Source organism: Populus euphratica, unplaced genomic scaffold (assembly GCF_000495115.2).
Source record: "Populus euphratica unplaced genomic scaffold, PopEup_1.0 scaffold1.1, whole genome shotgun sequence".
Lineage (NCBI taxonomy): Eukaryota > Viridiplantae > Streptophyta > Magnoliopsida > Malpighiales > Salicaceae > Populus > Populus euphratica.
This window is the reverse complement of record NW_011499845.1, coordinates 7,948,455-7,972,588: the sequence shown is the minus strand read 5'-3', so window position 1 is coordinate 7,972,588 and position 24,134 is coordinate 7,948,455. Positions and strand designations below refer to the sequence as shown.

Here is a 24,134-nt window from a genome sequence, read left to right as displayed (position 1 = left end):
TATCTATAATTCCATTACATATGAAATACATATGACAAGAACTATAGTTTTTTTGGTTTCTCAAGCGCGCAACAATATCAGGTGAAATATAATTAGGAATAAAATTGAGATTGCGATCAAATTCTGCAAATGCCACATCATCAAATGATCTTTGTCTAATTTATACATTGTTATTGAATAATGTAAAACACTAATTTTTTCAAATAAAACACAATTAAAAAATAAAAAATAATTTTTATTTTTTATTTTACTGAATCGAACCTGTTTCAATATATTTTAAGTTTTGAACCGGAATCGGTCTGGTCAAAACAGTGTAGATGCTACACTATTCAGACTAATTAATTACCATGATGTGCTCATGAAGTAGCAGAGGCAGGAATGAAGCATGTAATTTCTGCTTCAACAAAATAATGTTTTTAATGCAGATAATGATAAGACCCACACATAAAAATCATAGCTGATTTTACAACCAAACACCATACTATCACTATTATATAATAAATACAGTTTCAGCCGCTTAGCCAAACAATTCCTTAGTTATAATAAAACATAATTTATTGTTAATATAAAATCTACATAAAATTTAAAATCAATCACAGTTTTGTAGAAAGTAGTATAGTGAAGAGCTGTTTTCCACAAATCTTCTATTTATTAATTTATAGTCAAGTAAAAACATCCAAACACGTGGTTTTTATCCTTTTACTTATGCCCCTGCTTACACTCGAAACTAAAATGTTTTCTATCTTTTTACTCAAAACTCAATGAAGGAATTGTTTTCCAACCTTTTTCATAAATTGGCAAAAGAAAAAGTTGCACAGTTGTTTTCTTCCCTTTAAAATAAATTTTAATTTAAAAATTTTAATAAAAAATCAATTTAATCTCTAGAAAATATCATAAAAATAAAAAATATTAAAAAAAATCCATTTAGCCTTTTTTTTTTCAATACCTTTGAAAAAATAAAATAAAGGTAATAAAGGTAATATAAAAAATAAAATAAATTGAATTTTATTTTTAAAACATGTTAATTCAACTTATTTATGAATTGAAGTTAAATCAAACACTATAATTGAATTCCAAAGCTAACTAAATGCATTGAAACAAATCTGACTCACTTAAAAAAAATTTATTTTTATATTTTATTAATTATGTTTTATTAGAAAAATTCGAAGAAAATCGGATTGATAAAGTAGTATTTGCATAATTTGATCATAATCTTAATTTTATTCTTAATGATATTTTACTTGATGTTGTTATGTTCTTAAAAAATCAAGAAAAATATAGTCCTTATTGGATGAATTTCATAAAAGATGAAATTTTAGATAGTTTAATGAAACAATAACAAATATTTAATATAAGTATTATTTATTTAATGATGTAGTAGCAATAGTTAAATCTACAATATTTAAATTAAAAACCATCAATATATATATATATATATTAATTTTTTTATAATCTCAATTTAAAAAGTATTCTTTTAACCAAATACATTAAATTATTTTTTGTTCAATTTTAATTTTAATTTCAGTTTTAATAAAATATACATAAATATCAAATTAATTTTAATCAAAAATATTTTTTATAAAAATATTTTTTTAAACTATCATCGTAAAAATTACTATAATACCAACATGTTCTAGTGGACCTGGGCTTTGCTTTAATGGTTGCAAGAACTTCAATAAAGCAGATTGGCATGGAGAGCGAACAAACATGGTGCTGCATGTTCTCTGCTCATCTGCTCAACCAGAGGGTCGGAGGCAAAAAAATAAAATAAAATGGCTGGTCCTGGCAGCCCCTCCCCCTTATTCAATCGATAATTTTCTATCACTAGAGAAAAAGAAGTACTCTTTTCCAAGTCTCCAATCATCAGTGAAATAGTTCCACGGTCTTGAAAAAAGAAAAAAGAAAAAAAATCAGCAAAGGTGAATTAATTTCGAAGTTGATTATGGCCATTCCTTCCGAAGTGGAGAAGGCACTTCTCTCTCGATCCCATTAGCTACCACGAAGCTACATTGCGGTTCAAGATAAGACTAATACACAGCCAATTAGGCTAAACTTCGAAAAGGGGCATCTTTAATACTGGCGTGCTGAGATTCTACAGTTCTCCATGCGAGAGTCAGTCGAAGCGTGATCTCCATGGGCTGTGTTTTGCCGACTCCTCGGATTCTAGAAAAAAGGCTTTCTTTTCTGTCAGTACTTATTAATGAAGGTGATTTTCCAGGTGGCCTTCCTCGTTTTCCTCTCCTCCAGGAAAATGTATGATAAGCATAAGTCGTATTAAGCAACAGTAATAGGACAACAACCGACATTAGCAGTTGACCCGGCCCCACCACAGATCCATTACTCATTTGCATACACACAAATATATATATATATATATAGCCCTTTATCAACTATCAACAATCCAATGGCCCCGCGCCAGCTCATAATACTCACTCCATCCACATAGAAACCCTCCACACTACCAAACCAATACCTACCGTTTTGTTATAATCATGTAACTCTTGCTACCCAACTTCCCCCACCAAGGTGATCTCCTAGCACTCTGATGGCCACGTAATTATACAAATTATTATTATTAACTGTGATTAAAAGAGGTCAGTCTCTCATAACCATGAGAATATACAGTGAAAAGGTGATTTTATTTTTGGTGGGTAATGTTGACTTTAGAGGTGTATGGGTTTTTTTTTTTGGATTTATTTATAATTATATTAATGAAGGGTGTTGATTAGTAATTTTTATGTTTTTTATATAATGTAATTACCAAATAATTCTTAATTTTTTATTTCCTATGGTTTAGTGGCTTTTCAAGTTTTTTATAATTACCAAATAATTCTTAATTTTTTATTTCCTTTGGTTTAGTGGCTTTTCAAGTTTTTTATATTTTTTATGTGTATTAATTACTTAAATATCCTTATAAAATAAACTACTTTTTTTATAAATGTAAGGATATTTTAGGTTTTTTGTTGTGATTTTTTTTATAATTCTAACATGGAATTATAGGTAATTTGATATTTTAATATATAAATTAATTTTAAATTTAAAAAGTTGTTGATGGTGCTCACACGTTTTTTCCTTCTTCCGTCCTTTTCTTCTCTCCACCTAGAAAAAACATGCAGGCTATTGCCAAAAAAAAAATCCAACTATTTGTTTGTTAGGTTAAATTTAGTCTTTACTATTGTGATGGTAAAATATGTGATCTTGAATAACTTATTGAGTTAATTTATTTTTTTAATTTTATATATTAATATTTTATTTTTATATTATGTTTGATCCTTATTTTTTAATTGCAATGTATTTAGATTTAAATCATTTATTAAGTTAATTATTTTTTTAATTGCATCATTTTACAGTTTACACTTTATTTTTATATTATATTTGATCTTTATTTTTTTAATTATGATATTTTTGATATTGAATCCTTTATTTAATTAATTTTTCTTTGGATTTTTCCCCTTGATATTTTATTTTTAGATCAAATATGATCTTTATTATTTTGATTGTTATTTTTAGTTCTTGTTTTTTCTTAATTGATTTTTTTTTCAATTTCATCTATTATGATTTGATTTTTTGTGTCAAATTTTGTTCCTTTTCTTTTCAAATCTTTATTTTTAAATCATTTTTAATTTGTTTTTTCATGTTTATCCCAAATTATTTTGATTGGTTTAGAATTTTACATTGTTATTTTTTTTATTTGCCTTTTACATTGTGATTCGGTCTTATAATCTGTGTTATAGTTTTTAAAGGTTGGACTAGGTTTGCTTCAATTATTTTTAAAAACTTCATCCATCATCATTGCTTTTGTGAATTTTTTTTTTATGTTTTGGATTCTTTTGTGAATTGAATTTTTCTTTTTGATTTTGCACTTTAATTGATTTTTTTTTTATATTTAAGGTATAATATGATACTACTCGCGGGTTTTGACGATCTCGCTTAGTTTTCTTGATGCATTTTTGTTTAATATCTTTTTTTTTATAGATTTTGTTTCGATTTCATCACTTTACAATCTAATTCATGGAGTATGATAATTATTTTTTTATAGTTTTTTTCTATTATGTTGATTCATTGATTTTTCCCCTCTTTAAATACAATGATAGCGCTTTGGTATTATTATTTTTAGCTATAAAACATTGGTTTGATTGGCCTAGAAACACATACCATCAATGTAGTTATAACTATAATAAGTAGCTTTAACAAAGTGAATTGTTAACTCACGTATCCAAAGCTGAAAAATCCTTAACGTTTTCTTTGGCAAGAAGGTTAAGGTTAGTGAGGGTGACTAAAGGAAGGGGATATATAGTTATATTTAGGCCTTTTATCTTATTTGGACATGTAAGGGAAAAGAAATGAATGAGAGGATCAAAAAAGTAAGTTCAAGTATTAAATTAAAAATGTGGTTTTAATTCCGGATGAAAAGAAGTTAGTTTTTTTTATAAAAATTTTTATGTGAAGCTTATTTATGCCATTTAATAACCTCAATCCGTCTAAAAACCTAAGATTTTTAGTAATTTGAGGGATTTGAACCCTCCCAAATCCCACATGTCCTTTCAATGATAAGGAAAACCAAATAAAAACGGAGGGTTTTAAACTCACCTTTCCCTACCCTACACCTCAAAACCCTTCCAAACAACATGGTTGCAAAAGGGTCTTCAGCTTAAGTTTTCTGACTCGCAATCGTCAAACACTCAAAAATCTTTTTTTTTTTCTTTCTTTATTTGGGATAGTCTTTCTTTTATTCTCTATTGTGGGTGTCACTTTATCTCCTTCCATATTCTTATCCAAAATTAAGAAAAGAACTTCAATGGTCAATCCTTGTATAATTGCTAGCTCCCACTGCCATGGAATTCCTACATAATGGTCAAAAGATACCGTTGCCTCCCAAATTTACATCCACATACATTATGCATCTTTCTCTATGGATAATATCATCTTGTGTAATTAATTGGATATACATGTGGATCCACATCAAATTAAAGCTGTGGTGAATTACATGTGAAACGTTTTGATAGCTTCACAAGGAAAAAGGATGACATTCCCATCAGTTTATCATTGTATAGGGATGTTTGGTGGTGAGTTACCGGTTATCTTTTAAAAGTATTTTTTAATATTAATATATTAAAATAATTTAAAAATATATAAAACATAAAATTTTAAATAAAAAAAATTAGATTTTAAAAAATACAATAGGAGGTTAACTCATGTATTGCAATTGCATGCAAATTAAGAGCTGATGATAATTGCTTTTTAAATAATTTTTTGTATTAAAATATATGTTACTAATATTTTTAGTTTTTAAAAATTATTTTTAATACCAACCCATTAAAATAATTTAAAAATATTAAAAATATATTAATTTAAACTTGAATAAAAATAAAAATCTGCTACAACCTAGTTATCTGGCCTAGAATATTGCTACTTGATTGTAAGCAAAATCGTGGCAGTTTTAGTGAAATCACCTTCTCTTTTTTTGTGAACGCAAGGATGATGATATCATTTGCACTTGGCAAAGGCATGATTTGTTTCTGGGTTCATGATTGTTTGGTACCGCGAAAATTCATCAGAGTAATCAAGGGCAACTATGACTTTGCTTAAATTGCTCCGAAGTGCTCTCTTTATGCAAAACTTTCTCTCCCTCGAAATTATTACAGCTCCTCTGATTGTTTTCTTCCCTTTCAACTACGGATTAACATCCTCAAAGCTTGGAAGAATCAAATTCAGACTAGCACTCCTTAAGGGCAGTTTGGCATTGTTCAAGATTTGTCTGTGCTTCGAGCTAAGCTAGCTAGCCAAGCAACACATGCATTTTATTTTATTTTCACACACTTAAAAGAAAAGAAAAGAAAAGAAAAGAAAATCAAAATGGCTTCATTAGTTTACGAATCCTCTAGATTGTATTACTATTTAGAGTTTAGAGTCTTGTGAGGTTTAAATTAAAGCCGTTCGTTGACTAGCCAGCCGTGGAAGAAAAATAATTATAAAAATAAATATCCACGTGGAAACATCAGAACTTGGGTGCCCCACCACACATCATCCATTTTGTTTTTGCTCGCTCCCTCTCGCGCGTCTATAAGAACTCTTTAACGAGGCGCTGTATCGGAACAATCCATTTCGTAAGTGTTCGCGCACAACAGAAAAGAAACTAGTCCCTTCCTCTTCGGTTATCCTATCTCGTTCCTTTTTTCTTTAGAGAGAAGACTGTACTTTCCTTTTGAGTTTACTTTGTTATTTGTTAAAATGCCTGCCGGAGGATTTGCGACTGCGACGGCCGGGGGAGGGAAGTTTGAGGCTAAGATAACGCCGATTGTCATCCTTTCTTGCATAATGGCTGCTACTGGTGGTCTCATGTTTGGCTATGACGTTGGTGTTTCAGGTTATTAATCCTCGGCCTTCTCTAACTGTTCATTTCGCTTTCATTATTCTTTGAAGTTTCTTAGCAACATCCTTTGTAAAACTTGAACTTACGTCAGTTCCTTTTTTTCTCTGAAAAAAAACTCTCTCTCTTTACAAGCTAAAGATTTGAAGGCAAAAACTGTATGTATGTCATAAATTTAACTGAGAACTTTATGCCTGGAGTGCGTGCAGATCTCCGCAAAGAGCAACTCCCGCCAAACAGACGGGAAGGTTCTGTTGCCTTCAAAATTAATATAATACCCCCGTTATTTGATATAGAACACGGATAGTTTAAGAAATACAGTGACATGCATGAGGAGTTCGTTCGTTCGTTCGTTATAGTTTTGCCAGCTGAGAGAGAACCGTTTGGTTGTTTACCAAATAGTTTTGCCAACTGAGAGAGAACCGTTTGGTTGTTTACCAAGACAAATATATAGACGGGCTTTAAGCACACACGCACACAAAAATAAAATCGAAATATAAAGAATCTACGCGGGCCCACATCGCCATCACTTCCTCGTAAAAATTAATTTTCCACCCCTGTTATATTTAGCTGTTTTTAAAAATTCTTTTAGGCTCCTTTTTTCCACTTTTTTTTCGCTGAAACTTTAGGCTACTTGGTTGTTTAACTTGATGAGAAAACTGGATGATGTTATTAATTTAGGGATGCGTAATTAATACATGATGATGATGATGTTGTAGGTGGTGTTACATCAATGCCTGATTTCTTGGAAAAGTTCTTCCCAGAAGTTTATGGGAAAACCCAGGATCCCAATCTCAATAGCAATTATTGCAAGTACGATAATCAGAACTTGCAATTGTTCACATCATCACTCTACTTGGCTGGCTTGATAGCAACTTTCTTTGCATCTTGGACTACTAGAAGGCTAGGCAGGAAGCCAACCATGTTGATTGCTGGCTTTTTCTTTATACTTGGTGTGGTGCTAAATGCTGCTGCTCAAGACCTTGTCATGCTCATTATTGGAAGGATTTTTCTTGGCTGTGGAGTTGGTTTTGCTAACCAGGTTCGTGTGTGTGCATAGATCAACTGCGCTACCACATCATTTTCTAGGGTTTATAGTTTGTTGCATTTAAAACTTAATTATGACCTCAGATCATATGTTTCTATTTGATTAGTCAAAGAATCCTGGGCATCTAGCTGGCTTAAATTGAAAAAAAAAAAAACACACTGCATTTAAACCGTCGCTTCTCACATATTTAGGAGTCAAGAGTAGATTGTGAGAATTGGTTATTCAAGTGGGCTGGGGGTAGTTTCTGAGGAGGCATATAGGCAATATAGTAAATTAAGCAGACGAGGAGGAGGGCCTAGCAATATCCTGAAGTCTTGCCGACATCATTTCCTTTTCAAATTTGTTGGTTAATCCATTGCTATTTATTAGAAATGTAATTAAATTGTATTTCCATGATAAAAACACCAATTAGTTTCTCTCTGATCGCCAAGTTTACATTTAGCCATTTGATGCTCTTACACGTGATTGATATCTTTTCTCTCTCTTTTTCGTGGCCTGATCATAAAAAGTGTCATACGACAAGAATGGTTAGCTTTTTGTCCAGAAACAGCGAGTTTCATAGTGCCTTCCCTCTTGACTAAAGAAAGATTTCCTTCGAAAAGTACCTTTTTTTCTTCTATTGATTATCTTGATTGTAAAGGGCTGAAGGCTGTAGACGCTTTGTTTCCATCTTCTAGTTGTGTAGCCTAATTGATGTGTATCTTTGAATTATTTTCCTTATCCTTGGACCTTAAATTCAACTGCTTGTGTGGAAAACCTTAAGAGCTGTCCTAAATTAAGATTTGAATAGATGGAGGGTAGGGTTTTTTTTTTTTTTAAATACTTTGATTGTCTAATACAATGTTCCAGCTCAATAATTTGAACATCTTTTTACTCCAAATTCAAATGAAACCAACTTAAATTTTATATTAATATGCCGGCTGTTTTAAGAGCCAAAGATTGTTGAAACTTGTTCTGATCAATCAGTTCAATTTGTCATTTGAGATTCGAATGCTTCTTTGACTGTTAATTATGTATTATTTCTCATTGAGATGGTGGTGAGAATCTAATGTTGCGATGCACGTCAATCGGGCCGTCATGCTACTTATCAGAGGCGTTTTAATTTCTTGTCAAGAAATGGAAAATAGTCTTTTGTTAATTATATTGATGATATCAATTTCAATACATGACAGGCTGTGCCACTATTTTTATCTGAAATAGCACCCACAAGAATTCGTGGCGGATTAAACATACTTTTCCAGCTCAATGTCACCGTTGGCATTCTCTTTGCCAACCTTGTCAATTATGGGACTGCGAAGTAAGTCTTCTCTACCTGAAACCCTACTTATTCCAGAAATAATCAGAAGGAGAAACATAGAGGAAGTAGATTGTAGAATTAGTTACCGTTGCAATATTATAACATCTCCTGTCATCATATTGGTGTCAAACTTCTTGTGACCTCGACAGATGAGCACTTGGCAGGAATTGATGGAATTAGAACTCGGGAAATTTTTTCGTTCGAATTTACAAAAAGAAGCATGGGCTCTTCTCCTTTACACAAATATCAAATGCCCACTGCGTCACTGTTGAACACTAAGGTTAAGGATTGAGTTTGAAATACTTGAGATCAGCAGTTTCGTTGCCTACCAACAGGAGAAGAAAAATTCTTGTCGGATGAATACCAACCAGTACGAGAGTGGTTTGGCTTTAAGTACAACAATTAAAAGAAAAGAAATCTTTGCTCGACAGTTTGAGGAAATAAATTTCAATTGTCCATATCCGATTGTTTTTTCCCCTATTTCAATTTCTTTTTGTCCATTACAGTCGACGTATTTGTCATTTGTTCAATCAGATGCTCTCTCCTATAGTGATAGTCTAGTGCCATTTTCTATAGACTTCACAAGCCACATGAAATTAGGAAGATTCCAAATTAAACATATATTTTTACTTTTGCTGCTAATTCTTAATTTGCTAATTATATTTGCGGTGTGCCTCATGCAAACAGAATTAAAGGAGGATGGGGTTGGAGACTCTCACTGGGTCTGGCTGGTATTCCAGCAGTTCTTTTAACCGGAGGGGCTCTCCTGGTGTTAGAAACCCCTAACAGCCTCATTGAGCGTGGTAGACTAGATGAAGGAAAATCTGTACTCAGAAAGATTCGTGGTACAGATAATATTGAACCAGAGTTCTTGGAGCTCGTTGAAGCAAGCCGAATGGCAAAAGAAGTAAAGCATCCTTTCAGAAATCTCCTCAAGAGGAGGAATTGGCCCCAACTATCTATAACAATAGCTTTGCAGGTCAGTACTTTTAATGAATAGGAACTGTAATTGACATCTTCAATCTATTGGATTAAATTTAAATTGCATTTAGACTGTGACATGTATCAATATGAATTCACTATGACGCTTGCCAAGCATAATAAGGAGGCCCTAATTAACCCAACAAATTGATTGACATGTTTCAGTTTCAATCATACCTTCATAGTTTTCATTAGTTTGGTTATCCGTATAATACCTTGTATTCCAAAGATTTGGTCTGATGATCATAATTCATTGGTTGCAACAGATCTTCCAGCAATTCACAGGAATTAATGCAATCATGTTTTATGCACCGGTTCTATTTGACACAGTGGGATTTGGCAGTGATGCTGCCCTTTATTCAGCTGTTATAATTGGGGCTGTCAACGTTCTTTCCACCTGTGTATCCATCTACTCAGTGGACAAAGTTGGTCGCAGGATGCTCCTACTGGAAGCTGGTGTCCAAATGTTCTTCTCTCAAGTGGTAATAGCAATAATACTGGGAGTTAAGGTTACAGACGACTCTAATGACCTTCATCGTGGTTTCGCAGTTCTAGTAGTTTTGATGGTGTGCACATTTGTCTCTGCCTTTGCATGGTCTTGGGGGCCTCTAGGATGGCTAATCCCCAGTGAGACTTTTCCATTGGAGACTCGCTCAGCTGGTCAAAGCGTCACTGTCTGTGTCAACTTGATCTTCACTTTTGTTATGGCACAGGCCTTTCTCTCCATGCTCTGTACTTTGAAGTTCGGCATCTTCTTGTTCTTCTCTGGCTGGGTGTTTATCATGTCAATATTTGTAGTATTTCTGCTACCGGAGACAAAGAATATACCTATTGAAGAGATGACGGACATGGTGTGGAAGAAACATTGGTTCTGGAAGAGATTTATGGACGACAAGGAGGAGGTACCACCAACTGGAACTAATGGTGACCCACTCACTGAAAAATGGGCATACTAGTGGGACTTGATCCTGCCTCCCAGATTTATGGACGACGAGGAGGAGGTACCAGCAACTGGGACTCATAGTGACCCACTCACTGAAAAATGGGCGTACTAGTGGGACTTGATCCTGCCTCCCAGATGTAGGTTTGAGGGGTTTTAAGAACATTGCGATACGAAACCGAAATACTAGAAAAAAATACTAGATAGGGAATAGCTATCGGAATTTCCTTTCTGATGGTAAATAAATTCAGAGCTGGCGGCATTGGTTCTTGTCACGATATAGTTTGCTTAGAAGAAAATCTTAATACTGGCATATAACAACCATCCTCCTGTTTAAAAATTTGAAGCTGCATCCTTTTACTGTTTCGCAATGTTGTTTTTCTTGGTGTCCTTCGGCGGAACTTTTACATCGGTGGATGCATTCTTTGCAATTTCCTTTAATAATCTCTGGTTACTAGGCTTTAATACCTTCTTATCGTCGTCGAATATATTGAAAACATACTAACTAGTGGCAGCAAGAGGATACAGGCATCGGGGCCGGGTTTCTCGCCACTCTTCCCCGCACCCACTCGAAGAAGGATCCATTTTGGTCCGAAGCCCAATCGTTTGAAACTGGGCTCCTTGCTTGTAAGCTAAACTAGCCAGCCTACCCGGAAGCCCAATCGTTTGAAACTGGGCTCTTTGTTTGTAAGCTAAACTAGCCAGCCTGCCTAAACCTTTCTTTAATAAGAGATTTAAGAGGTCACTATACTGCATGATCAAAAGGCGACCAATGCATTCATGAGCCCGAATCTCAGTGCATCCAATGGGCTTTTTGTTTTTTGATTTCATAAAGATATCCTTAGACGCCGAAAGAGACGTCTCATCTCACTACCTTGGTGCTCGATGTTCCTATCTATTTATTATTAAAATATTATTTAAAGGTTTGGTGGTAAATATTTTTAAAAATATTTTTTTATTTAATAGTAAATATTTTTAAAAATATTTTTTTACTTAAAATAATATTTTTTATTTTTTTTTAAATTATTCCGAGATCAATATATTAAAATGATAATGATATGAAACAATAAAAATATTAATTTAAAATTAAAATAAAAATAAAAATAAATTTTTTAAAAAACACAAATACAAACCGTTTGTAAATTCAAAATAAAAATAATTTTTTTTAAAAACACAAATACAAACCGTTTGTAAATCCAACCTACAAATATCAGTTGATCGAGCAAAGCTCAAGAAATGTATAGAAGGGCAATAGAAGCGTAAAGGGTGGTCTTCAAGCTTAATTTACGCAATACACACACACACACACACACACACTTGATCGAACGCTCCTTCTTCTCCTTCCTCTCAACACCTCCACCAACCAAAGTCTTCGACGCCATATCTACTAAATCGAGTATTCCAACAGTGATCCCACGTAAATTTGTTTAAATAACGAGGCAAAGTTATTAGGCTTGATTAGTCGTTCTATACATTGGAGGGCATTAAAACACACAATGATACTCATTAATTAGCAAGAAAAAGAAATAGAAACAAGAATGATTCATTGAAAATGCCCGTGGAGAAAGCACTGCCTTCACAGCCTCTCTGACACAAGTTTATAATGTGAAATGCCTTCGGCTCCGGCACCATTTTCTTTTTTGGTTGCATAGAGTTTTGGATTAATGGTTATTAGCTAAGAGTTTTTCACATTCTGTTCTGAATTCACTCTACCAATAACTATGATAAAGAGAAATGCCAGAATTCAATCCCTGAAAAAATTACCGGTTAAATTTCTTTTTTGGTTCATCGCTATTCTAATTTCTAATTTACGGGACCTTCTTGTAGAGCACTATACTGACAATGGTTTGGATAACACAACAAATACCACGGGACTAAATTAATCTTTATATATATTTTTATATATGGACGATTATTTATTAAATCAGAGTATGCTTTTAATAATATTTTATATTTTTTACCCATAAATTTATTATTATCTTTCTAAATTCTAATAAAAAATTGATTCGTTCCATATTCAAATCTAAATTACAAATAAACTAAAAGATGTGAGTATTCACACGTTGAAAGAAAATATGATGAATTGCACTGCCTCCGCAATGTGTTTTTTATTTATTAAATATTCATAGCTAGAAAACTACGTTTTAGTTCTTATATTTCTTATTTTTATATTATTTGATTCATATAGTTTTAGTTGTTTACATTTCAATCATAAATCTTAATTTTTTATATATATTTTAATTTCTAGATGCTGAGAAAAGATAAAAATTTTGGTTATATCATAATTTTCAAACAAGATTACAATATATTTATGGTAATATTAATAATTATTTTAAAAGAAATGTATATGAATATTCAATGAAAGTAAAATATTTGTTTTGTTTGTCTTTTATTGTAAAATTTCTATATAGTTTTTTCAAATTGATTATTTTTTATATAATCATAAATATTATTTTTTATTAAAATTTGCTTTTCAGATCATGATATATTTTTATTTATAAAACCATGCTTTTAATAAAAAAACATGGTTTCATTAAAATAAAATAAAAATATGAATTTTTTATTAAATGAATACTTTTTTAATTTTTTAATTTAAGTAATTTAAATTCTTACTAATATTTAGTTTAATTGTTTTAATTTTTCATTAAAGAAATCATACTGCTGATTAAAAAAATATTTATGTCAATACAAAAAAGCAATTCATAAATAAATTTAATTAAAAAATATATATTTAAATTTATGTCAAAACAAAAAAGCAAGTCATAAATAAAAAATAAATTTAATTAAAAAATATATATTTTCTTTAAGAATTCAAATTATTGGATTTTTATAAATATTTATTTCAATTACCAGCTGTGTCCAGAGAGAACCTGGAAGTACTAAATCTCGATACAGTACCGAAGTTATTTAATTTCTATTTTGAAGAAATACTTAAAACTTGAAACGGGAGTCTTTTAAAAAATGTGTTAAAAAATTTGTGGTGAGAGCACGAAAAGTTGGACAGAGAAATATGAGTAAAGTGCAATAGCGTAGCGTAGGTTGCAAGACTCTCTACTTTTCCCGTGTACAAAGAAAGCAACCGGAAGAAATAATTGCGGTGGGCTCGATTGTAATTATGCCCTGACCAATCCAATAATAAAAAGAGGTGCTCTAATTTCTCTAGCCACCTGGCATCCCAGTGCTCACCAACGCCTCAGCATTCTTCCCTTCCAAGTCGCCAGCCCCCTGCGGCGAACGACTTGGACGTGTGAGCAACTACCAAATTGCCGATGATTGGTTCTCAATTAATTAATCTAGGGGTGCTTAAATTAAAATACTAGTTATTTTTCTAGTTCTTTTTATTAACTTAATTATTTAAGCTAAGGTGTACATTTCTTAACTAATTTTATTAATTTTAAAATTAATAATTATATAAATTTTTAATAATTTTAAAATTTAGAAGACTTAAACTTATAACTTTTTAAAATTAAATTTAAAATTTAATCAGTTAAGTTACACCTTTTAGAATTATTATTTTTCTAATTTTAATTTTCAAGATAGAAGTTGGTAATGTCATTTAAATAATATTTTATTAAATTATCATATTTTTTAAAAATATATTTTTAATATTTTTAAATCGTTTAACAATATTTTATTAAATTATCATATTTTTTTAAAATATATATTTTTAATATTTTTAAATCGTTTAAATAATTTGTATAAATTAAAAATTATTATTTTAGTATATTTTTATATAAAATAAAAATTATTATTTTAGTATATTTTTAAAAAATCATTTGAAAAAACAATTTTCTCCGAAAACCTAAATGATATAAGACACGGTTTGGGCTCATATTAACATCTTATTAAATTCACTAATTAATTTGAAAAGTTTTCCTCCTCGCCCTTCCATTAATATATTTTACTGGACATGCTAGGGGTGGGGAAACTATAATATTTACTGACCAAGTATATCTCAAATAGTTTCCTTGTAAAACTCACTTGAGGGTTTCTAATATATACGATCATCAATATCGAATTACAGGGAATGATTTTACTTGATTATGGAAATAAATAAATCAATTAAATAAGTGAAAACTTCTAATTATATCACTCAAAACACATGTTGGAAGAGTAATTTAAATAAACACCACATCTACATATATTCTAGATAGCTTACCTTTAACATATCCAGTCAAGATTTTTATATTTTCTTTCTAATGTTGTCCTTATAATTAAAAAAAAATCACTAAATAATCTTGAAATCAATTAAAATACAAACCTATTTCTTTTTCCTTTTAAACTGCTTATAATAAAGTACTTTACGTCTAGACATACGTGATAACCCATACTTCTTGCAACTAAAAACTCCGAAGATAAATAAAATTAAGAATCGTACCAATATAACCTCTCTTACCTCTTAGTTTGTACCACCGCTGTCACTTTACATTAAATGAGGTCCTCAGTTGCACATATCAAAATAGACGAGGGACCAAAGTCTCATTTTCTGAAAATCCACCATCAAAGTAGACGAGGAACCCTGGCAAGCCCAAAAGATTTATAAACGCCTGGAGGGAAAGATGCCTCTCCAGTTCTCGTACCTCAATCCAAGCAAAGAAACCCATCAAGCGTCTTAATTATCACTGTTTTTCAGCCATGGCTTTGGTGAAGAGAGCCCTGGCTCTGCTGATGTCAATCACATTAGCGATGGAGTTGATCCATGCAGCTGTGTACAAGGTTGGGGATTCTACTGGTTGGACCACAATTGGCAACTTTGACTACAAAAAATGGTCTGCTACCAAGACCTTCCAAGTTCATGATATTATCCGTAAGTTTATTACCCTCTTTACAATCTTTACCTGATTAATCTTACCTTTTTATGGTTGCTTTGGGTTTTCCTTTCTGACTATATATGTTTCATTCTGTGAGTTCTCATTTTCCATAGAAACCATAATTTTGTGAGCTAAAATAATTTCAGTTCCAGCTAACGTTGTGCTCCAAAATAATTTCAAGATCTGCTTATTATTCATGGATAAGTTTCACTACTGTTTTGCAATTCCAATACTGCTTTGCTTTACAAATCTTTATCTCGAACTTTGCTCTCTCATTCTCATTAGGTGGGGTTAGCATACTGAATATCAGGACGAGCAGCAGCGAGTTTTCCTGTCTATTACCTCTCACTCACAGTTTATTTGGCTGTTTGTTTTGGCTTCAATTTTTTGTTGTTTGATCTTCATCAATGTTGCTTAAATTCCCAGCTGGCTGTTCCTGTGGCTAGCCACTGTGCATGGAAACTGGCCTTTCTGGTATAAGAAGTATTATATGACACGTATAATATGCAGTCACCCCATATGTAGGTGACCTGTAATCCGCCAAGTGTTTTGAGCAATTTTAGCACCAAATACACTTGTTTAAGATTTCATGATGACACTGGTGGGCCATGAAATGCAGCGTGAATGTACATTACATGTTGCCCCCACCAAATCAACTCTGATCCTCCGGTTCTAGCATGCTTCAAGGATGATGAATTGATGTTTCTCACTTGTACATCGAAAAGCCACGCTCAACACGCTACGTTCCCCTATATTCCATTACATGGGTATCCCTTTATCCTGTGCATTGACATGATCATGTCTGTATGGGTATCTTTCTTTTGAGACATTTCATGAGAGGTGGGATGTGAGTAAAACATCACATCCATTCATACAATTCGTGGAAACGAAAAGGAAAATAAGAAGTTTCTTGCTCTGGTTAAAATGGGGGCTAAAAAGCCAAAATTCCAATAGCTTTTTAGTTGCTTTTCTTGACTTTGCTTGGTATAGGTACATGATGGAAGGCGTGATTTAATCTGTTTACCTGATTTCTTTTGTTTTGTTTTCAAGTACAAATTGAAAGGCAAGTGATTGTCTTGCGGATAAGAATGGAATGGACATGATTAATCTTTGAAGCAAACCGAGGATGCATTTAATTACCCCAGAGAAGGCGTATTTTTTATTCATATAGCTAATCGGCCATATACAATACCTACCAATGCAATAGATCCTAGGTGTTCTGGTTATTCTTCTATATACAATAGTACATTTACCTAGCTTTTTGGCTCAGGATTTATGCATTCATGTCCTAGTTATTGATCTATCTAAAACTATATGTTCACTTATATATTGACCGTCAATGGGTGTATCAGTTTTCGAATACAATGCTCAATTTCACAATGTGATGCGAGTTACACATGCAATGTACAAAGCATGCAATACCTCTGCCCCTCTGGCAACCTACACCACCGGCAATGATTCAATCACTATCAAGACTCGTGGTCACCACTTCTTTTTCTGTGGTGTCCCTGGCCATTGCCAAGCTGGACAGAAGGTTGACATTAATGTACCACAAAGCAATGAAATGGCACCAGCTTCGTCCGTTTCTTCATCAGAGTCCTCTCCACCAGTTCCTTCTGCCAAAGTACCCGGGCCGGCCCCAAGTAATGCCATGCCATTGAAGGCTTTGAAAATTCCTTCTGGAAACATTGGTTTGGCAATGGCTGTTTTGGCAACGTTTTTGATCAATTTTGCTTAATTTTGAGGCTTTGCTGTTCTGAAACTTTGGGGTGATGATAGATGTTATACAGATCAATGTTGTCGAAGAAGTGATCTATAATCATTTTATTAGCATCTTCGATCAATTGTTTTGAATGAACATCGGACCCGGTATAGGGATTCGTTTATATAATAGACCCTCTAAGCAGTTGATAAAATACACCGTGAGTTTTGATCTCTAGTGTATAGAGATGTGTGCACCTTTTGTTCAAAGTATGTATTGCTTTAAGGCACCTATTCTTTTGCCACTCAAGTTTAATTTCAATAAGCAAGCTACCGTCGGCATAATTCACTTTCTCGCTGACACATATATTAGCAGATAGCTAGGCATGAGACAATTGTAATTTCAGGGTTGTATTTCTGGATTTCAAGAAGGTAAGCCTCAAATTCTGAAACTGAAGTACCGTACATATTGAAATGACAAATGAGAAAGAACATCATCCAATACAAATCATTTGCCCTCCCAAAATCATATAAAAAAACCCATCGTTAATTCAGTAAAATGACCTTGGTCTTCAGTAGAAGCATGCAATCAAGATGCCTATTTCCAAGAGTCACCTTAAAGCTTCCAAATCCAAACAGGTAATCAGAACACGAATAACTTGTTTGATCCTTTTGGTTACATGAACCTCGATCCTCTTTCACTCAATTATGATGACCATTAATCCATGAGTCTTTACCAGAACCGATGCTGCTTTCAAACTCTTTCAACCATGAGATCTATAGGCACATTCTGTCTCCTGTAACAGGAAAAACACAAAAAACCCCATTTCGAGAATCCAGCCAGCAAAGAAGGAAAATACAAAGGCGCGCATATTACACAAGACTGATAAGAATGCCTGAGTTATGAGGAAAGTAAAGAGCATGTTTGAGCTAACTGCAGAAGCAAACCCAGAAGTTCTTGTCTCTAGAGGAAATGTTTCACTTGGTATCAACCAGCCAAGAGGACCCCAGGACCATGCAAAGGACATTACAAACGAACACACATGCACGACAACAATGGCTGCTTGTACTTTGGTAAGAGTGCTGGTAGTCATCGAAGCTAGTAAAATTGCTCCAACTGCAGTCTGCATTACAAAAACTTTTCGTTCAGAAAAACAGATAGTCTGCCAAATACGTAATAGTGTACTCTAGGAGATTTGGTAATGAAATCAAAGGCAAACAGAAATGGATGCTCACCTGGCTTATGAACATCTGCACGCAGGCTTGAAGAAGCAGAATCCTCCTCGTAACCTTATCCGCAGCAAAGATTGAGACCAATGTGCTTGCACATTTATAATTCCAGTGATCACAGCTGACAAAAGTGAAGCATCGTTTTTGAATCCAAGTGCGTAAAACATTACAGCATCGATTCCTGTAAGCTGGTGAAAGATTTGCAACTGGATGCCTATATCTAGCGTGGGCATGCTAGAGCACTTCATGGTTTTCTTGTATGGATGCCTGACTTGCCTAGCTATCTCACTGGCAGCTTTAAATTGATCGAACTCAGCTTTAACATGGTCGACTCCTCTAATCTTCCTGAGCGTGCTTTTCCCAGCAGTTTCATTTCCGCATTCAATTAGGCTTGTTGGTGTTTCAGTGATGACTATGGATCCTATAAACAGGACAAAAGCTGGCACACCAGCAAGCCCCAGGAATACTCTCCATCCATTTGGACGCATCTTTGAAGTTCCATAGTTGACTAGATATGCAAAGAATATCCCTACTGCTACAAAGAATTGGAAGAGAATGTTCACAGCCCCGACGCTGGTCTGGCGCTATTTCCGAAAAAAATAGAGGAACTGCCTCCAAAGTTTTTCAGTACTGTGCAATAGGTACTCGTTAATCTACCCAATGCAGTAGCAATTTAAAATGAAGCTGCATTACAATATTCTAAGAAAGTTTTTATCAACTAAAAAAGAATTCAGTAACAAAGTTCGCTCAAATGTCCAACTTTTGGGCATGGCTTTGATGCACCAAAGCTGGAAAAGGCAGCAAGGTAGAGCGAAGATGTAAAAAGCTGAAGATATTGATCGTCAGACTTGCAGTGATTGTTTCCTTGGCGCGAAGCTTTCTTTCATGAACAGCAGAAAAGAATTCGATCACAAAGTCATCCATGGCTGTCACTCCATCAGATCATCGATGCAAAAGCAGTATGTACATTGTTTTAGATCTACATGCATAACGCCTCACTGATTTGAGCTGAAAAACACGGCTACCATTACCTTTCAATTTTACCCTCACCTAGGATAAGAATTAACCTTCATTCCAAAATTTCAGTTCACAGAAGTGTTATATAGACAATCTTAAACAATAGCAATATTCCGGTCACTGAATTAAAGAACGACATGGTACGGTGATACAAAAGAACTGGAAGCAATCTTGGAGATATTTTAACGTCACTTTTAACCAGAAGAAAATGAATAAAAAATTAATTAAAAAAACATATTTTAATACTAATTACTTTTCTAGTATTTTTTTTATTACAGGATTAAGAACATTTTTTTTATGAGATTCCTAATTAATTGTAAAATTAAGCACCAAATTAATCTCGTACCTTGTTAATGAAACATTAAAAAATACATATCATGTGCATAATATAGATGTACCAAACAAATCTATAAACAGCAATACTCCACGCTTGCAAAACTGAATTGAATTCATTCTCAAACATTGATCGTCGTTTATTGCAGAATTCAATTAATGACGCAAAGAAAGAATTGTTAATAAATGACGCAAGCCTCGAATTCCCATCTGTACAGCTCTGTAGTTTAGGTCAAATGTGGGTGGATCATCTCAACTGCTCCTTTTTCCACCACTTGCTCATCATTGAAGAATCTCTTCCAGAACCAATGCTGCTTCCAGACTCTGTCAACCATCTCGTCAACAGGAACGCCCTTTGTCTCCGGGAGCAAAAATAGTGCAAACAGTCCCATTACCACAATCCACGCAGCAAAGAAGAAGAAAATCCCTGCTCTCAAATGGCATAGCATGGACAAGAATGCTTGTGCAATCACAAAGGTGAAAAGCATGTTGGAGCTGACTGCGAAGGAAAACCCGGCTGTTCTGGTCTCAAGAGGGAAGGTCTCGCTTGGAATTAACCAACCAAGAGGACCCCATGACCATGCAAACCCGGCAACAAAGACGCATACCATTATCACCACCACCAATGCATCTCCATTGGGTAGGGTGCCGGTTGTCTTCAAATCTTTCATCAGAACACCTCCAATGATACACTGGATGCAAAGCAACGAAATATTAACGTCAATAGGATGATTCATTGGAGCGAGGAAGATAGACAGAGTAATTAAAATTCAAACCTGGGTAATAAGCATCTGTACACAAGCTTCAAGCAGCAATGCCCTCCTACCGACCTTGTCAACGAGGACTACCGAAACTGTGGTGCTCAGAACATTGACAAGGCCAGTTACGACAGAAGAAAGCAATGCAGCATCACTCCCAAAACCGACTGTCTGAAAGAGAACAGGTGCGTAGAACATAATGGCATTGATGCCGGTGAATTGCTGGAACACCTGCATCACGATGGCTATCACTAGCGGTGGTCTGCTTTCTCTCTTCATGAGTTCATGGTAGGGTTGGGTAATTTGGCTAGCCACCTCGCAAGCATGCACGATCGAATCATACTCAAGATCTACATTATCTACACCCCTGATCTTTTTAAGCACTGCCCTTCCTTGCTCTACTTTCTTGCGCTCAATAAGGCTAGTTGGAGTCTCATAAATGGCAAGCGAACCAAAGCACAGCAGTAGAGCTGGTACACCAGCAATTCCAAGTGAAATTCTAAATCCGTAGGGATGAATCTTACCGACTGCATAGTTGACGATATTAGCAATCAAGATCCCGATTGTGATGAAGAGTTGGAAGCTAATGTTAAGTGCTCCACGGATCTTTGCAGGAGCTAACTCTGATAGAAACAACGGTACTGCCTGGAGGAAGAAAAAGAAAACCAAATTATTGTTGATCGTAGACGGCAATGGCATATTTTATCAGCAAAACGAAGGCATGGTTCTTAATTACTACCTGATTGGCGAATCCCACTCCACAACCAAGAAGAAGTCTCCCAATGATCAGCATTTCAATATTTACAGCAAATGTTGTTAGAGCAACGCCACCGATGAAGAAAAGAGATGCAAGCTGCATAGTTGGCTTTCGGCCAAACTTTGAGCACGTCTTTGAAGCGAGGAAGCTGGCTATGAGAGCCGCTATGTACAGGGACGATGTGAACAATTGCAGTTTTTTATTGTCATATTTACAGTAATTATTTTCATGAGCCTGTTGCTTCCTTTCCCATACTTGATAAAAGAATTTCTTCAAGAAATCATCCATGGCTGTGACACCACCTGAAGTTTGCATGAATTGAATAGCATCAGCACTGTTAATCATTGCAATATATAAGTAATGCAAAAAGTTCAAGTCCATTATCAAATATAAACCTGAAACTCCAATGTCGTAGCCAAACATTAAGCCTCCACAAGCCGCAATCACCACACATACGAAGACACTAAATGTCATCCTGCCTTCAAACTCTGGCACGTCGCCATTGTTAGCGATCACAACAGCCGGCATTTCTCCTCTCTAAGAACAAAGAATTATCTCCAAAATAGTCTTAAAAAAGTAGAGAAGGAGATAATTGCAAGTAGTAGAGAGGATCGGGCAGGAGGTTAACTTTAACAGAAAAGCAAGAGAGGCTGCAAGTGCTCTTAATTATGCTAGTGTAGAATTGCAGGTATTTAAAGAGATGGAGAAATTAATTAAGGCTAATAATAGAGGCACGAGAACAGGGTAAAGTTAATTAAGGGTTGGACTCCGAAATAATGGAGACACACGAGAACAGGGTAAAGTTAAGGGTTGGACTCCGAAATAATGGAGAACCGCATGTTTAGGGAGTTCCTAGATGTTAATTTTAGTCTTAAACAGGTGACTCGGCAAGTGACAGGAGAACATAAATCAGACCAAACTTTCGTTATATCTTTATATAGTCCGGATTCTGACCACAAATTCTTGAGGGATGCAATAAATTATCATACTGGGATCACCTTTTGAAACTAAGCTACTTATCCTAATCTGCCAATCAACTTAATTTCTTCCTTTTCAGTTTCTTTTATCCCAACCTCTTTATTAAATTAGTATATATTGTGCTGTGGATTTTTCCAAATTTCTCAAGACATCCAACCTATTTTTAGTCACCTATCTGAAACTCTTGATTCATAAACTGTCTCCATGATAGCTGTGGCTGGACATGCTCTGCCAATGCCTTCGAGTTACTTTCTGCTAAGCTTTCTTGTTATGTTGCAAGAATTTATCGCAGTACTCTACAACTTAAGTGAATTTGTAAGACATCATTAAGCCATAATTAAATATATTTAATTAGAATTTGTAGCTAAGACATCATTCTAATAATTTTTTTTATTAAGCCATAATATTTAATAATTATTGAGATTTCACTTCAGACCATCTTTATAATAAGGACATAATTTAAAGAATCTCTATCCTCTCAAATTCATGAGTGTGTGTGTTTGTGTGTGTTATGAAAATATAAGAAAACTCAAAAAGATTAACCAAAAAAGTGGGCTATCATTTGGTTGCATTATTTATTAAATTATCATGGTTAGAATTAGAACATCTTGAAAAATATCAAGAGTAATATTGGTAAATTTTAAACAACAGAAGTAGAAGTTGAACAAGTATGGCTCTATAGGAGCGAAAAAATAGTTCTAACTCTTTTCTGATCTAACTTCTGAACCAAGCACTCCAAATTTTAACAAATTCAAGCATTCAACCTTCTTGCACTTCCCTCCTAATTGCTATCGGATGTTAGGAAATCAAATTACTAAAAAACAGTTTAGCCGCAAGTGTCCCATGATAATTAGAGGCAGCCTCGCTCTTACACCTCCGAAAGAGACGTGTGTGTAGGACTCTGTTTCCGCTAAGTATGAAGCACTCTTCCTAAACTGACGTCTTAAAGCTTTTCATTGCTCACCTTCGAAAGAATTCTCTCCCCCTCGCACAAATCACAAACATACGCACAGAGACACACCGTTACTAAATTTATTGGATTCAGATAGGTAAATTAAGTTTCAGATTATTAGAATCCGGTTTTTTAAAAAAAAACTTTTAGCACTGCCTACGAAATTTACAAGGCACCAAACCTCCCAGTTTTACCCTGACTCAATCAAATTGAACCGTCCCCCACTCCAAACTCGAGCTTGTGAACAACTTCTTGGTATGGAAACTACATTCAATTCACCACCAAGGAAACAAATTCTATCTGCATTTTCGTTTCTCCTTGCCTGTCTGAATTCTCTTCATAACAATTATCATCAGATGTACAAAATCTTAGGTGGGTGTGGATTATGATCCCCTCCATGAAAGGGGTTACAAATTAATGAACATTGTCGAGCCTATAATCTAGGAGGATTTGTGAAGATGAAGCTAAGGAAACAAACAGATGACATAGGACAAAGAAAATGGAGGAAGCTAAAAGGAATCAGTCTTTGAAGAAGATAGGACAGCAGAATCAACATGGGTCTCCCAAATAGAAAGGCCAGACAATAATTTCAACCAGGCATTCGATCTTGAACTGGAAGACCATTCGGAAACGGGCACTCCACGTCCCCATTCCTCGAGAACATCCTATCTTGATGGCCTCCTCTGCCACCAAACAATCAAACATAGTTCAAAGGTTGAAAATATACCATGCTATGCCATGCTAAAAAATCATATAGATGTAGCATTACTTTTGAAATAGAACGAAACATTATGTAGGAAAAACAGATAGTGTATTCACGAACGAGATAATTGCATAAAAAATGACACCATTCATAGATCATTCTTCTTCAATGTTCGAAAAGATAAATACATGAGAAAAAGAAAAGGAAAAAAACACAATATCAGAGGACAAGTACTCGTGTCTAGCAGGCAAACAGGTA

At 34.2% G+C, this 24,134-nt stretch overlaps 3 protein-coding genes and 1 pseudogene across 3 annotated transcripts; 2 read left to right on the top strand and 2 right to left on the bottom strand.

Annotated features, from left to right (window-relative positions):
• Positions 1–6,086: 6,086 nt before the first annotated feature.
• Positions 6,087–10,967, top strand: LOC105126906 (sugar transport protein 13-like). Its single transcript, XM_011027935.1, has 6 exons — positions 6,087–6,367; positions 7,090–7,412; positions 8,591–8,715; positions 9,403–9,694; positions 9,963–10,651; positions 10,752–10,967. The coding sequence occupies exons 1-6, from the start codon at positions 6,232–6,234 to the stop codon at positions 10,759–10,761; spliced, it is 1,575 nt and encodes a 524-aa protein (XP_011026237.1). The 5' UTR covers positions 6,087–6,231; the 3' UTR covers positions 10,762–10,967.
• Positions 10,968–15,161: 4,194 nt separating this feature from the next.
• LOC105126898 (mavicyanin-like) lies at positions 15,162–17,497 on the top strand. The gene is made up of 2 exons (XM_011027923.1): positions 15,162–15,443; positions 16,800–17,497. Exons 1-2 carry the CDS (start codon positions 15,272–15,274, stop codon positions 17,183–17,185), a joined length of 558 nt encoding a protein of 185 aa, XP_011026225.1. The 5' UTR covers positions 15,162–15,271; the 3' UTR covers positions 17,186–17,497.
• A 197-nt stretch (positions 17,498–17,694) lies between these two features.
• On the bottom strand, positions 17,695–19,938 carry LOC105128303 (sugar transport protein 8-like; annotated as a pseudogene).
• LOC105126888 (sugar transport protein 8-like) lies at positions 19,896–22,028 on the bottom strand. The gene is made up of 4 exons (XM_011027910.1): positions 21,639–22,028; positions 21,226–21,545; positions 20,505–21,131; positions 19,896–20,420 (listed from the first exon to the last, which is right to left on the bottom strand). Exons 1-4 carry the CDS (start codon positions 21,769–21,771, stop codon positions 19,956–19,958), a joined length of 1,545 nt encoding a protein of 514 aa, XP_011026212.1. The 5' UTR covers positions 21,772–22,028; the 3' UTR covers positions 19,896–19,955.
• Positions 22,029–24,134: the final 2,106 nt, after the last annotated feature.

Coding starts and splice junctions, on each gene's coding strand:
- LOC105126906 (XM_011027935.1), top strand. CDS start 6,232: ATGCCTGCCGGAGGATTTGCGACTGCGACGGCCGGGGGAGGGAAGTTT. Junction 6,368..7,089: donor CTATGACGTTGGTGTTTCAG/GTTATTAATCCT, acceptor ATGATGTTGTAG/GTGGTGTTACATCAATGCCT. Junction 9,695..9,962: donor CTATAACAATAGCTTTGCAG/GTCAGTACTTTT, acceptor TGGTTGCAACAG/ATCTTCCAGCAATTCACAGG.
- LOC105126898 (XM_011027923.1), top strand. CDS start 15,272: ATGGCTTTGGTGAAGAGAGCCCTGGCTCTGCTGATGTCAATCACATTA. Junction 15,444..16,799: donor CCAAGTTCATGATATTATCC/GTAAGTTTATTA, acceptor TGGGTGTATCAG/TTTTCGAATACAATGCTCAA.
- LOC105126888 (XM_011027910.1), bottom strand. CDS start 21,771: ATGCCGGCTGTTGTGATCGCTAACAATGGCGACGTGCCAGAGTTTGAA. Junction 21,132..21,225: donor GAGTGGGATTCGCCAATCAG/GTAGTAATTAAG, acceptor TTCTTCCTCCAG/GCAGTACCGTTGTTTCTATC. Junction 20,421..20,504: donor TACAGATGCTTATTACCCAG/GTTTGAATTTTA, acceptor CTTTGCATCCAG/TGTATCATTGGAGGTGTTCT.